Source organism: Callorhinus ursinus, unplaced genomic scaffold (genome assembly GCF_003265705.2).
Source record: "Callorhinus ursinus isolate GAN/ISIS: 27379988/994484 unplaced genomic scaffold, GSC_fseal_2.0 scaffold9, whole genome shotgun sequence".
NCBI lineage: Eukaryota > Metazoa > Chordata > Mammalia > Carnivora > Otariidae > Callorhinus > Callorhinus ursinus.
The window spans coordinates 50,579,959-50,594,996 of NW_027397071.1; the positions used below are offsets into that span (position 1 = coordinate 50,579,959).

Sequence of the window (15,038 nt, forward strand, 5' to 3'; positions counted from 1 at the left end):
AATAAATAAATAAATAAATAAATAAATAAATAAATAAATAAATAAATCTTTAAAAAATAATAATCATATCTGGTTGTTATTTTAAAAACAGAGTATATATTAAAAAGTAAAAATTGGGGGGCCTGGATGGCTCAGTGTGTTAAGCATCCAACTCTTGATTTCAGCTCAGGTTTTGATCGCAGGGTCCTGAGTTCAAGCCCCACTTTGGGCTCCATACTTGGCATAGAGCCTACTTAAAAAGAGGTAAAAATTTCCTGGGTGCCTGGCTGGCTCAAAGACCATGCAACTCTTGATCTCAGGGTCATAAATTCAAGTCCCATACTGGGTGTTGAGATTACTTAAATAAACTAATTTAAAAAAAAAAAAACCTAACAATTTCCCAAAACCCCAAAACACAGAGCTCATCATTATTAATATTCGGGGAACACCTTCTTGAACTTGATCTGTGTTACACAGAGATCACATAGAGATTTATGAATACAATCTTATGTATGTGGCTTCACACTACATATGCTGTTTTAACTTTAGTCACTCATTATGTTGTAAACATCTTTTTCTACCAATAAATATAGATCACTAGTATAATACCTAGTGGCTGTAAAATATTCAATTTTATGAAAATAGCCCAACATGCTTCAAAATCTCCATCATGAGTATTTGTTTCCAGAGCCTCCCTGTTATAAATAACCCTTTAGAGAAAATAACAACTTTGTATATTTTCAGTCATGTGAAAATATCATAGAGGTTTTTTGGAAAGGAGAACTGCAACTAAAAAGTTAAATAAAACAAAGAAGGCATAGGTTAAAATTTCAGAGCTAACAAATAAATTAATCTGAAATTATACAGAAAATAGTAAAATATTATTCTATTTTTATTATTATTCCATTAATAGTCTGTTGTTCTGTTCCTTTCCCCTCAAATAAAAATCCTTAATTAGAGAGTGCCTTACTTCAACTTGAGGCAGTCTGATCAGCTGACACACAATGTTTTTGACAGAAAGAACCATGAGGAAGTGAAAGTTCTTAGTCCCTCATAGCCAAGAAAAGAAAAAATATATACAGCAAGAATCATCAGTGACTCTCCTCAGCAAAAAAGAATGACTCCAAGTAATGGAATAAAGACTTTGGTTCCTGACATCTATATTTTCTTTGCAACAGACTAGAGCAGATTTAGCAATAAACACTTAGAAGCAGATTAGGAACTAGAATGCCATTACATATAAGAGACTGTACCTTTGGAAACCTGAAACACTCTTCAGTTCCTAAAAAAGCTTCTTCACAGTTATCTAGTGGTGAGAATTTATTGAGCTATACCCATGAGGCAATAAATAAGACTGAAGTAATCAGTCAAAAAGAAAAGTCCTAATTTGTCTTGCTGGAGAAGGAGAACATATTAGATTTTCCCCATTCCAGGTCTTTTAAAATATAAATAAACAAACAAACAAACAAACAAACTTCCTGAGCTAAGAGTTGATAAAGCACCACACCACGTTTCTTTCTCCTCACAGAAAGTAGCAGGGGATGGTCCCATCTCTGAAAGATTGGAATTACCTTGATTAATAAATTTGAAAAATAGAACCGAGTGGTGAATTTTAGAGAGTACAAGCGCAATGGTTTGGCAGGAAAAAATACAACTGCTGAAAAAGAAGGAGGAGGAAGTGGAAGGAGAGAGGGAGATGGAGTAGGAAGTGTGGAATGGTGGTGGACATAGAGGTGGAGGAGGAGGAGGTGAAGAAAGAGAAAGAATAGAGGAGGAAGAAGAAATGAAAGAGGAAGAAGATTATTCTTCTTTTAGGACCACCAGACACTCTATTTTTTCACTTCCAAGTGAATGCCTCTTTACAAGTTATCATTTTGGCTTTTGACCCAACCAACCCCTAAGCAAACATAACACATAGCATATAACCTACTTCCCTCAGCCATCTCAGCCATTTTTTGCCGATAATTAGAAAAATTAAAATGTATAAAATGTATAAATTAAACTGGTAGAAGCTCAAAGAGTATTACATTTTTAAAAGTCCATATTTTAGGGGCGCCTGGGTGGCTCAGTCGTTAAGCGTCTGCCTTCGGCTCAGGTCATGATCCCAGGGTCCTGGGATCGAGCCCCACATAGGGCTCCCTGCTCAGCGGGGAGTCTTCTTCTCCCTCCCCAACTCCCCCTGCTTGTGTTCCCTCTCTCACTGTGTCTCTCTCTGTCAAATAAATAAATAAAATCTTTTTAAAAAATAAATAAATAAAAGTCCATATTTTAGGAGCGCCTGGGTGGCTCAGTTGGCTGAGCATCCAACTCTTGGTTTTGGCTTAGGTTGTGATCTCAGGGTCGTGAGCCCACATCAGGCTCTGCACTCAGTAGGGAGCCTGCTTAAGATTCCCTCTCCCTCTGCCTCTCTTCCCCACTCATGCTAAATAAATAAATAAATAAAATATTTTTAAAAATAAAAGTCCACATGTTAGGGAAAAATACAAAAATAACAAAAATTCTGGTAACAGACCAGAATTTTTGCTGAACTTAAACTTACGACGTAACATCTGTCTTTTCTGTTTTATAAGGATAAGATAGTTCCTAGCTGTTGTGATGGCAAAATGAGATATATCTGTATTAAAAGTATTACACAAATATGAGCATTAACAAGTATTTGTTGAGCAACTCCTATATGTTGGGTACTGAGGATCACTTTAATAGCTAACTATGGTTTGTTTACCACACTTCAGGCTCTAATAAATCATTCAAGAGCATGAGGCAGTCCTACCATCTGATAAAAAATATTAGTACCTTAGCTAGATGAAACATGCCTTGAAGCCATCTGCAGCCCATTCCACTAGAAATGGGGGTTTGGCTAAAGGAGTCAGTTCCAAGATTGTCTCAGTTTCTAGTCTTTTCATGGTTATAGAAAAGGCAGAGGGAATCTAGTTCAGACTTGACTACAACCTACTGAGACATGGCAACATGCCAGAAGTCTCAAAACCCTCAATGAATTTGCTAGATGAAATGGTTCATAACTTCCCACATTCTACCATTAACTTTACTACAGAGCCCACATGTTAGAAATCAAAACCCCACTTCTACCTAGGGGATTCATATGTTATCGATATAGTATAGTATTGGTATTATTAGTAACATGTATGCCTGCAGAATTTTAGTAACTATTACAAAAAGCCAATATACCAGCCAGAAAACTTCCGTATCTCATGTATTGAAAACAACTGCTCTAGATTTTTAGAAACAGCAGAGTCTATAGTGAGGATATATGTTCCACTCATATACACATGGACCATGAAGCTTCACATGGGGAACAAACTGTTACTGAAACATAAAAGACAAATTTCAAGATTACTATATGCCATAACACTCCATTCAAAGAGAAATTCCATCTCTGGCCCTGAAAAGATGAGAAACTTTATTAAAACTATGAAAATAATATAAATACTATAATCTTAACCAAAACTAGTATTTCAAAAGTTAAAGTTTTGTGCAAAAAACAGAATCAGACCTATAAATACAGAGAGAAGGGAGGCGGGGGAGATGGGCAAAATGAGTAAAGAGGAATGGGAGAGACAGGCTTCCAGTTGTGGAGTGAAAAAGTCACAATCATAAAAGACAGCATAGGGAATATAGTCAATGACACTGTAAGAGCACTGTATGGTGACAGATGGTGAGCACAGCATAACATATAGAGAAGTTGAGTCACTATGTTGTGCACCTGAAACTAATGTAACATTGTGTGTCAACTATACTGAAATTTAAAAAAATCCTTTTAAGTTAAAGTTGTGTGACAACGGAACATCTTGGTGCCCAAAACAAGATAATATAATTAGACAGGTTCATCTGGAAAAAAGAATTATGTGTTCTCAAATAGAACAGATTTTTAACTGGTTAATATAAAGAAAACCAAGATGGAACCTTCCCCCATACTATCTTCATCATTTCTGTCTATATAAATAAATAGTCATTCTACTTATTGACCTTATGGTGGCACAGGAATCAAGTTAAGAGATAAAACAGCAATAATAGTAAACTCAGTTTGTTTCAATAATTATCTCAAAATAGTTTAATGTGGGTTTTATAAATAAAGGTACACACTTTCAAACAATCACAAATAGGGATAATGGGTACTGTAGACATATTATAGATTATGATTATTGCTGCATCTATGTCTCCTTGATTAGCTACAAGAAGTTTAAAAGGCTTTTTACTTGATCATAGAACACCATACCCTTCAAATCATATTTGATCTTACAATCTGAAATTTAAAATTTCTATTATCAAGCTTTATAAAATCATCACTACCAATTTCATAGAAAAAAAGACCGCAAACCTTCTGTATCTTTCATATTAGCTAGCATTACCTTAAAAAAATGTTATTTCATACCTTTACAAAATCTAAGTAGTCGGTGTTGGTTCTTTCCCCACCAAGTCTAACAGGGATTAGAATAATAACAGCTTTGTCATCTATATTATCAGAGGCCATGGAAGTGCACTGCTTATCAATTACATCAGAACTGTAAACTGAGAAAAATACAATAAATATGTATTAAATTTTATAAAAATGATTTTCAGAAATATTTTTACTCTAATCCCTCCTCCCCAATAGCCAGTCATCTAATCTCTGATACCACTATCAAGGTCTCAATGAATTAAAAAATGTCTACCTCGTTTATACATTCAGCAGGTACTTACTGAATAGCTACTATATGGCATTAAGGGTTTCACCAGTGAGCAAAATAGAGGAAAACCCTGTCCTCATAGATCATATACTCTAATATAAGGAAATAGACAGTAAATTCATAAAATATAAAATATGTCAGATGGTTGGGGCGCCTGGGTGGCTCAGCTGGTTAAGCATCTGCCTTCGGCTTAGGTCATGATCCCAGGATGCTGGGATCAAGCCCCACGTCCAGGGAGTTTGCTTCTCCCTCTTCCTCTGCCACTCCCTTTCACTTGTGTGAGCTCTCTCTCACTCAAATAAATAAAATCTTAAAAAAAGATGTCAGATGGTGATGAGTGCTTTGAAGAAAAAGGGAGAAAGATGGCTAGGAAATGTAGGCGTGAGGGGGTGGGAGTTAAAATAAGGTGGTAAGGAGGGCCTTATGAAAAACATAACATTTAAGTCAAGACAAAGTAAGAAACCAAGAAATGCCAAAACTTGGGGGAAGAGCATTCCAGGTATAAAGATCAGTCAATGCAAATGCCTTAAGGCAGAGTCGTAGTCAGCATATTCCACGAACAAGAGGCCTGTGTTTCTGGAGGGAAGTTGGCAAGGGGTAAAATAATACGAAATAAGGTTAGGAGATAAAGTAAAACACTGGGGGAGAATGAAGACAGATTCTGTGAACTTTTTTTTTTTTTAAGATTTTATCTATTTATTTGAGAGAGAGCATGAGTGAGGGTGAGGGGCAGAGGGAGAGAGACAAGCAGACTTCCCACTGAGCAGAGAGCCCAATGTGGGGCTCAATCCCAGGACCCTGGGATCACGACCTGAGCCAAAGGCAGATGCTTACCCGTCTGAGCCACCCAGGCGCCCCAGATTGCATGAACTCTTAAAGGCCATTTTGAAAGACTGCAGTTTTTACTTTGAGTGAGATAGCATGCTACTGAAGAGTTTTTTAGAAAAGGAATGTCCTAATCTGACTTACACTTTACTAGTGTGGTTCCTGTGTTGATAACAGACTGTAGGGGCAAGGGCTGAAGAACAGAGAACAGTTAGAAAAGAGGGCGCCTGGGTGGCTCAGTCAGTTAAGCATCCAACTCTTGATTTCAGCTCAGGTCATGATATATAGGGTCCTGAGATTAAGCCCTGCATCAGGTTCCACATTCAGTGGGAAGTTTGCTTCAGAGTCTCTCTCTGCCTCTCCCTCTGTCCCTCCCCCTGCTCACCACGCTCACATGCTCTCTCTCTCTGTCTCTCTCAAATAAATAAATGGAAGGAAGGAAAGAAGGAAGGAAGGAAGGAAGGAAGGAAGGAAGGAAGGAAAGTAGCCGCAGTAATCTAACAAGAGATGCTAGTAGCTTGAACAAGGGCAGGAATTGTGAAGATAGGGAACAGTCATGGGATGGTCATGTGGAGCTGGTTAAAAGTGATCAGTAAGTTAAAGAACTCCTTAATATGTTAAATGCAAGATGGGAGAAGAAAAAAAGGAAGTCATAGGTGATTGAATGGCTTTGGTCTAAGTAAACAGAGTAAGAGACATACCATTTACAAAGACATACTATAGACAACTATAGGAGGGGAAAGAGTAGGAGAATTGGGGATTCAGTTTTAGACATGGTAAGTGTCAGATATCTATTAAACATGCAAGCGGGGAGGATGAGTAGACAGTTAAGGATATAAAAGCCTGGATTTGGTGAGAGGCCCTATACATTTGGGAGTTGACAGCGTATAGATGGTCCTGTAAAGCCATGAGACCAGGTGAATTCAAATCTGTGTACAAGAGAGGAGGTCTAAAGGCCGAGTGCAATTTTAGAGATCAGTGAGATAAGGAAAAGCAGCGAAGAACACTGTGAAGGAGTGTGCACTGTAGAAGGAAACCTGAAAAGTCGCACTCTAGAAATCAAGTAAACAAAACATCACAAGGAGGAAAAAGTGGTCGACTGTGTGAAATGCTGCTAGTAGATTGTGTGATGTGAGGACTGAGAAGTGACCACTGGATTTTTAGCAAGATTAAATTATTGATAAGAGCAGTTTGGGTAGAGTGAGGGGTGTGACAGCCTAAGTAAAATACTTCAAGAGAAAATGGGAGGATTTGTAGAACCAAATATAGACAAAACTTTATTTTGTTTTGTTCAACAACAAAAAAGCTTTCTTCAAACTCCCTGTTTGAAGAAAAACAAACTCTTCTACTCTTGTACAGTTAGCTGATTAACAAATTCTGCTACTTGTGCCCCACTTCTCCCCTTTAAATTCCAAATTTAGGTTATGAGCTATCAAATTCTTCCGTTTATCAGCTTCCCTATCTCCCATAATCAATCTAAACCAAAGGTACAAAAATGCAACCATAGTTCTTTCCATGTTTCAATTCTATCATCTTACTTTTTCCAAACTACTCAGTAATGGATTCTAATTATAAACCTTTAAATTCTCTAATTTTTCTGAGGCAGCACACACATGACCATCCCTATCTCTGACTCTTCTGACCTAATAGATACTTGAATCAAATGAGCCTTCCCTTCAGAAAACAGATTGCTGGTTTCCAGAGGCAGGGGGTGGGGAAGAGGGGGAAGTGGGTAAAGGGGGTCAAAAGATACAAACTTCCAGCTACAAAATAAATAAGTCATGAGAATGTAACATACAGCATGGGGACTACAGTTCATAATATTATGTTGTTATATTTGAAAGTTGCTAAGGGGACACCTGGGTGGCTCAACTGGTTGGGCGTCTGCCTTCGGTCTCAGGTTTCAGGTGGTGATCCTAGGCTCCTGGAATCAAGCCCCATATCTGGCTCCCTGCTCAGCATAGAGTCTACTTCTCCCTCTCCCTCTGCCCCTCCGATTTGTGCTCGCTCTCTCTCACAAATAAATAAAATATTTTTTTAGAAGTTGCTACAAGAGTAGATCTTAAAAGTTTTTATCACAAAAAAATGATTTTTGTGACTATGTATGGTGACAGATGTTAATTAGACTTACTGTGGTGATCATTTCACAATATATACAAATATTAAGTCATTATATTGTACACCTGAAACTAATATGTCATATGCCAATTAAATCTAAATAAAAAAGTATAACCAAATAACCAGATAAAAATTAGAATTATATACATTCCTCACCTGTACAGTCTTGTGCAACATAAATAGTTATTCCTTGTAAATCAGGGTGTCTTGCTTCTTCAACTGCTTTTCTAAAAAAACAACATGTATCATCCTTTAAAAGCCTAACATTTCCAGTTAATAATTAAAGATTTAAGGGGAGGGGCGCCTGGGTGGCTCAGTCGTTAAGCGTCTGCCTTCAGCTCAGGTCATGATCCCAGAGTCCTGGGATCGAGCCCCGCATCAGGCTCCCTGCTCCACGGGAAACCTGCTTCTCCCTCCCCCTCTGCCTGCTGCTCCCCCTGCTTGTGTTTGCTCGCTCTCTCTCTGCCAAATAAATAAATAAAATCTTTTTAAAAAATAAATAAATTACTCAAAGAACATTAAACCATAAGTTACAGGGTGGCTGGGTAGCTCAGCTGGTTAAGCCTTGGACTCAATTTCGGCTCAGGTCATGATCTCAGGGTCATGAGATCAAGCCCCAGATGTGCTGCATGCTCAGCGGGGAGTCTGCTGGAGATTTTTTTCTCTCTCTCTCTCCCTCTGCCTCTCCCCTCCTCCCGCTCACTCTCTCTCAAATAAATAAATGTTTAAAATAAATAAATAAATAAATAAATAAATGCATGACTTTTTTTCCCTTCACTCAAAAACCTATGTAACCTGAACAAATGAATTTCCTAATTTTGAGTCTTAGAATTCTGTAAGTAAACTGCAAGTTGAAAAATATTTCTCAATGAATATAATGTTCTCGATGGTGCACATGATTTGAAAAAAGTCACAATATCTGTAAAAAGAAATTACACAAATTGGAGAAATAGAAATATCTTTATTTAACTGTATCTTTATAATTTTTTAATTTTACATAACTTATTATTTATGTTTGTATGTGTTAATTTAGAAGAGGGATTGGCAAACTATTTGGCCCATAGGCCAAATACAACCTGTGGCCTATTTTTGTACAACCTGCAAGCTAAGAATGGCTTTTATAGTTTTGAAGGGTTGTAAAACAAAAAAAGAAAAGAAAAATGGTCAACAGAGCTCTTTACAGTCTGTAAAGCCTAAAATATTTACCATGAGGCCTTTTACAGAAAAAGTGTTCTGATCCCTGGGGTATAGAACATAATATCTTGAAGAGTAGAAACTAAGTTTTATAATTATGCTTTTATAAATATCATACCAAGCAAGACTTGATATTATTATTAACAATCCATTTAATAACATTAGACAAATACATTTCCATTTGTAAGCATCTGGCCTATAAAATATAAAAGCCAGCTAATATGCAAAAAAATGTATAATAATTTCTAATTTATATATTATTTTAAATAGAGTAAACTGACTATAACATACTATATTTGGGTGACATATTAATGATTCCATTTACAACAATGGGACACACAACAAATAAGACAATTTTTTTTTTTTAAATTAAGCAGTATCCAAATGGCACATAAAAGGCTGAGGTACAGTGAAATTTGACTTTCGACTTTTTTCTAACTACTCTGAATGTCACAGACCCTTTACTTTTACTATGATATAATTATAATATTAATAGTCCCATACATTTACAATTCACAAGAATCTGATGTGTGCAAAGAAATGCTGAAAACATCAATTTTAGCTCTTGACATTTCATTACACTATCAGTACATTACAGCCCCCAGGTTACACTATTAAAAAAAAAAACTATAATGTTATGCATGTTCCAAGGTTGAAAGAGTTGTTAGTTTTTAGAACATTCCAATAAGGTAGTCTAATGAAAACCTGGTTAGAAAGGGACCCTAGATATCTATCCCCATGAACAAAAGAGGAAAAATTTGTCACAGATATATTAAATGTAACTAGAGTTGCAATGTCTTGTTTTTTCCTTATTAGCAAATGAATTCTTCCTTATGAATATTCTCAAACAGTAAGACTTTAAAAGTTCCAATTATATATATGCACTGCAAAAATCAGTATCTCTGAGCCTAAGGACCTCTGTCATAAGATGAAAGATTTTAATACAATTTTACCTTAAAATATGAGCAACCACAGCTGGTCCATACCAATCTCCAGCTTTTTTCCCAGACTTCTTTCCATATTCTATTAGTTGATGTAAACCAAAGAGAGCCAAAGGGGAATCACCAAACCAAGAGATGATTTTCCTGTGATAAATTTCATTTTGCATTTCATGATCATCAGAATATCTCCTGATTGTTTTCTTCTGAGAAACTGTTGGGGTTTTGAGTTCTCTTTCCCCTGAAAGTGATGCTTCAAATGATGCAGTAAATTTTTTTACAGTGTTGGAAGTCCATGATTCAGAGTCTGAATTTTCAATGTTCAAAGCATCAGGCCAGGTCCAAGCTAAAGTAGTTCCAAAGCAAGGTGTTCAGATCTTTTAATAGATTTTAACAATTCTACTAAAATAAGTAGATAGCATTTAAAGTCATACAGGTTACTAAACTAAAATAGTAAACTCAGAAGTAGGCAAATTTACAGAGACAGAAAGTAGATTAATGGTTGCATATGGCAAGCAGGGTATTGGGAGTGACTGCCAAAGGTATGAGGTTTCTTTTGGGGATGATGAAAATGTCCTAAAATTAGGTGATGGTGATGGTTGCAGAAGCCTGGAAGCATACCAAAACCACTGAATTGTTTACTTTAAATGAGTGAATTTATGTTATGTAAATTATATCTCAATAAAGCTTTGAGATAAAATTTAAAAAATAATATTGAGAAATAATTTTTAAAAAATAGTAAACTCAGGTACAAATAAACAACTCCGGAAAATGCTTTTCTTTCCTTTCTTTTCTTTCGACAGTGCTGAAATGGAATGAGGACTTCTGTACTCCCTTACCAGTACTATTTATCAGACATCCAATCTTGACTACCCAAACGCACAATAAACATATTTACTAACATTAATGAGAGAATAACTTCAGAAAGTAGATTTTAATTTGACTATATGTTAAAATAGAAGTCTTAACCATGGAAATTTTAAATTTCTTTTCTTTGTCCTTTTCTCAAACAATCTTTTCAAAATAATCATTGTTTAGGGAGTAATATCAATTCTCTAATAAATGAAAAGTTAATAAATAGAAGTCATTAAAGATCAAACATACCCCCAAAACCAACTATATTCACTACTTCAGTTTTTATGACAAGACAGTTCCAAGCACACATATAACTTTAAGTTAACAAAATGAATCATAGATTCAGAGAACTAGTTAGGACTATAAAAAATATCCCAATTCTTGCCCGTGATTGCACAAGACTACAAATAAATCATCCCAAAGTTTAAAAATTCTTTTTCTTTGTATTATCCATACCACTCTTGAATAAACATTCTCTCTAAATAATTTCATCAATAATCCCTACAGAAAGGTTACCAAATATTTGCCATGCATTGCAGGGAAATTATCTAACACTTTAAAAATATGATAATACTTAGTAATAAGCATATATGATAGCCTAAAATACTAAACTAAAATCTCCCTACAAATGTACAAATTATTAAAAATGGTAAGAAAGGTTTTTCTTTTTTAAAAATAGATAAATGTAGGCACCTGGGTGGCTCAGTTGGTTAAGTGACTGCCTTCGGCTTGGGTCATGATCTCAGGGTCCTGGGATCAAGCCCCACATCGGGCTCCCTGCTTGGCGGGAAGCCTGCTTCTCCCTCTCCCACTCCCCCTGCTTGTGTTCCCTCTCTCACTGTCTCTCTCTCTTCAAATAAATAAAATCTTTTTAAAAAATTAAAAATAAAATAAAATAAAAATAGATATATGTAAGAAGTATCAATATTTTTGAGAGTCTTAAAAGACTAAGCATGATAACCTTATTAAGAATATGCCTAGGGCGCCTGGGTGGCTCAGTTGGTTAAGTGACTGCCTTCGGCTCAGGTCATGATCCTGGAGTCCCGGGATCGAGTCCCACATCGGGCTCCCTACTCAGCAGGGAGTCTGCTTCTCCCTCTGACCCTCTTCCCTCTCGTGCTCTCTATTTCTCATTCTCTCTCTCTCAAATAAATAAATAAAATCTTTAAAAAAAAAAAAAAGGAATATGCCTAATCAAGGGGCTCCTGGGTGGCTCAGTCATTAAGCGTTTGCCTTTGGCTCAGGTCGTGATCCTAAGGTCCTGGGATCGAGCCCCACATCAGGCTCCCTGCTCCGCGGGAAGCCTGCTTCTCCCTCTCCCACTCCCCCTGCTTGTGTTCCCTCTTTCGCTGTGTCTCTCTCTGTCAAATAAATAAATAAAATCTTAAAAAAAAAAAAGAATATGCCTAATTAAGTTAACTGATTATAATCATATTTGTAAAGATAAAAACATTTTAAAGCATTATTGATATATAGAGAGAAAATAAAGAAACCGGTTTAAATTTCTTAAGATTTAAATAATATAAAAATATCAACTATCTGCTCAAAGTTACTGCTATTGACCTGCTCAAGATTTACTGAACTGGAGATAATCCAGATAATTCAATCAAAAAGAACTAAATAACAACAACAACAACAACAAAAATCCAAAGGCTACTAAAAACTTATACTTACATGTAAGTCATATCTAGCCTAGTTCAATAAAGATGGAATATGCTAGATTAGTTACAACTTTTAGAAGACATCAGGAAGCCAAGAAATTAACCATAAGAAATTTTACACAGTTTGCAAGCTGGAGTTCAAATTTAAAAAAAACAAGCAGGTTGCACCTGGGTGGCTCAGTCAGTTAAGCCTCTGACTCTTGATTTTGGCTTAGGTCATGATCTCAGGGTTCTAAGATTGAGCCCCACGGCAGGCTCTGCACTGTGTATGGAACCTGCTTAAGATTCTCTCTCTTCCTCTCTCTCTGTCCCTGCCCCCCAAAACAAAGAACAAAACAAAAATCCCCCCAAAAACAGAGATTTGGTTTACCTCTACCAAGAAAGTGTAGTACGAGTCCTTGAGCCAATAGCATCTGGCCAGTTCTTAATGTACAGCCCCAACCACAGTCTGTTGTCAAAGCCGAGCCTTCTATTTGAGGAAATTCTTCCCTGTAGGTCAACCATATTCTTGAAATGAAATCTTTACGAAATTCTTCTACATTTCCTGCAATTACATGATCTTCTATTGTACATCCTGATCTTGCAGGTAACAGTGTATTTTCATCTACAAAATAAAAATATAAACAAACTATAGTCTAAATATATGCAAAGAAACGTCAATAATGGTATTATGTTCCCATTACTGTCCATAAGATATGGAGTATATTATAATTTTTCTAACACTTTTTTTCAATTTAAATGAAGATAAATGTTATTCTGCCTAATCAGGCTATTATAAAAATCAAATAAGAATGGATGCTGAAATGTTTTGTACACTCTTGAACTAGCTAATAAAAGGTTTCATCAGTAATACTGTTAATAATAATATCCTATATTCCAAATATAATCAACTCTTTTATGAGGGGATAATATAAAAATACCTTTTCTTTTTGCCTCATTTGGCTCAGAATATACATATTAGTGCTCTCTAAAATGAGGTTTGCAAATAAAATATGATTTGTCAATACATAAAACTGAACGTAATCACATAAACTAGTTCTAAAAATCAAATAAAATGTGCACATTGTATTTATTGTCATGAATATTTATACTCAAATTATAAAATCAAAACTAAGAAGCTAAAGAGTAAGAATATAAAATTCCTAAACATATAGTTACCCTTTCATGCTGAATATTTTTTTTAAAACTCCTCCCACCCACATATATCATTTTAAAAAGCTTTTTCAAATTGATTATCTGTAATACAATTTCTATGTGAAAATTGTGGTCACTGTTTTCCCAATAATTTACAAAATACTGGGGCTCAAATGAACTAACATTCCTTGATTACTCTCTCAAAATGAACGGACATTGCTTGATTACTCCTAGAGAAAATATCTTAGTCACCTTTACAACCTCAGCATATAGCAGAGTGGCTAAAACAAGTAGATCCTAATAAATGTTGCTTGGTTTGGGTGGGTGGACAGGTGGATAGATAAATCTGCCTACAACTTTCAATTCCAAGGAGTTCAATTTCCAATGCCCTTCTGCAGGATGTTAAGGCAGTTTTATCATGCTTTTATTCTTTATCCTTGCTGCACCTATCCTTCTTCAAGTTCATTCTGAAAAAATTACAATCACCTAAACTTCATAATATTCAGCTTAATGGAGCTAACTTGTGGCATACAGTTTCAATGACAATAAAAAGAATGACTGCCGAGCCCCCATTATCAATGAATTTCTCTCAATATTTGAAGTTAATTACAAATAAAAATGCCTAGAAATTGAACATGGCCCTACAAATATGTCCAAAATTTCTACTATAGAGACATTTAAATTTGTCTGAAATTTGATACAATAGTACATAACTCTCGCACCTCATCCTATGGCTTGCCGAACATATAGTTCCTAATCTCCTACCTTGACAAAGTGATTAATTCTTTATCCTTTTAAGATCTAGTCTCTAAAATTACTCTAAATTTACTCTAAATGTTTACTCTAAATTTACTCCAAATATAAAATTTACCGGGACCTGGGTGGCTCAGTTGGTTAAGCCTCTGACTCTTGATTTTGGCTCAAGTCATGATCTCATGATGGACCCTGCATCGGGCTCTGGGCTGGGTGTGGAGCCTGCTTAGGATTCAATCTCTCCCTCTGCCCCTCCCCCCCCAAAAATTTACTCTAAATATTATTGGAAAATTGCTAGTACTAAATGAACTTCATTGTCCTCTTGACTTTCCACTATAATAATACAGCCCCTGCTATCCCATTCTTTGACTGACTTTTCTTTTCACAATCTTAATTATATCTATAATATTTATCTACATCTGCCTCCCTTCCAAACCTCAAGTACACTAGAAGAGAAGGAATGTTTTCTTCTGCATCCCTAAAGCTCCAGCACTTAGCACAGAGTTCATTCAGTTCATAGTAGATGTGCAATAAACAGTTGTCAGGTAAATGTAAGATAAATGGAACCAAAGAAAAAGGGGTTTTTAAATCTTTGTTTTGCTTTGCTTTTGTTTTTTATGATGGGAGAGATATGAGATCAGAGCTTTACGAAGCATGGGAAGTCACAAAGAACCACAACAAAGAATGAAATGAAAGCTGATAAAGGAAAGAGAAGAGAACTGCTATTAACATTGAGGGTTCAATCAAGGCTGACTATCACAAACAAGCTAATATGGGAAGTAATTATAAGTAAACAAATTATAAAATGAGCCCTCAAAGACTACAGCTCTTGTAATTATCAGATACAGGATAAAGTAAGTATGCATATGTTTAAAAAATAGAAGGGTATTGAAAGT

At 35.8% G+C, this 15,038-nt stretch overlaps 1 protein-coding gene and 1 long non-coding RNA gene across 7 annotated transcripts in view; one reads left to right on the forward strand and one right to left on the reverse strand.

Moving 5' to 3' along the window:
• Positions 1-15,038, forward strand: part of LOC141373434 (uncharacterized) — a 207,923-nt gene that overhangs the window by 108,961 nt on the left and 83,924 nt on the right. The window lies entirely within an intron of this gene.
• Positions 1-15,038, reverse strand: part of ATG4C (autophagy related 4C cysteine peptidase) — a 93,024-nt gene that overhangs the window by 32,996 nt on the left and 44,990 nt on the right. For all 6 annotated transcript variants that reach the window (XM_025871756.2, XM_025871755.2, XM_073896625.1 and 3 more), the window contains 4 exons: positions 12,626-12,859; positions 9,755-10,085; positions 7,764-7,834; positions 4,370-4,506 (listed from right to left, as the gene is read on the reverse strand). In XM_025871756.2, the coding sequence (XP_025727541.2) occupies positions 4,370-4,506; positions 7,764-7,834; positions 9,755-10,085; positions 12,626-12,859 (773 nt within the window). The remainder of the gene's footprint in view (positions 1-4,369; positions 4,507-7,763; positions 7,835-9,754; positions 10,086-12,625; positions 12,860-15,038) is intronic.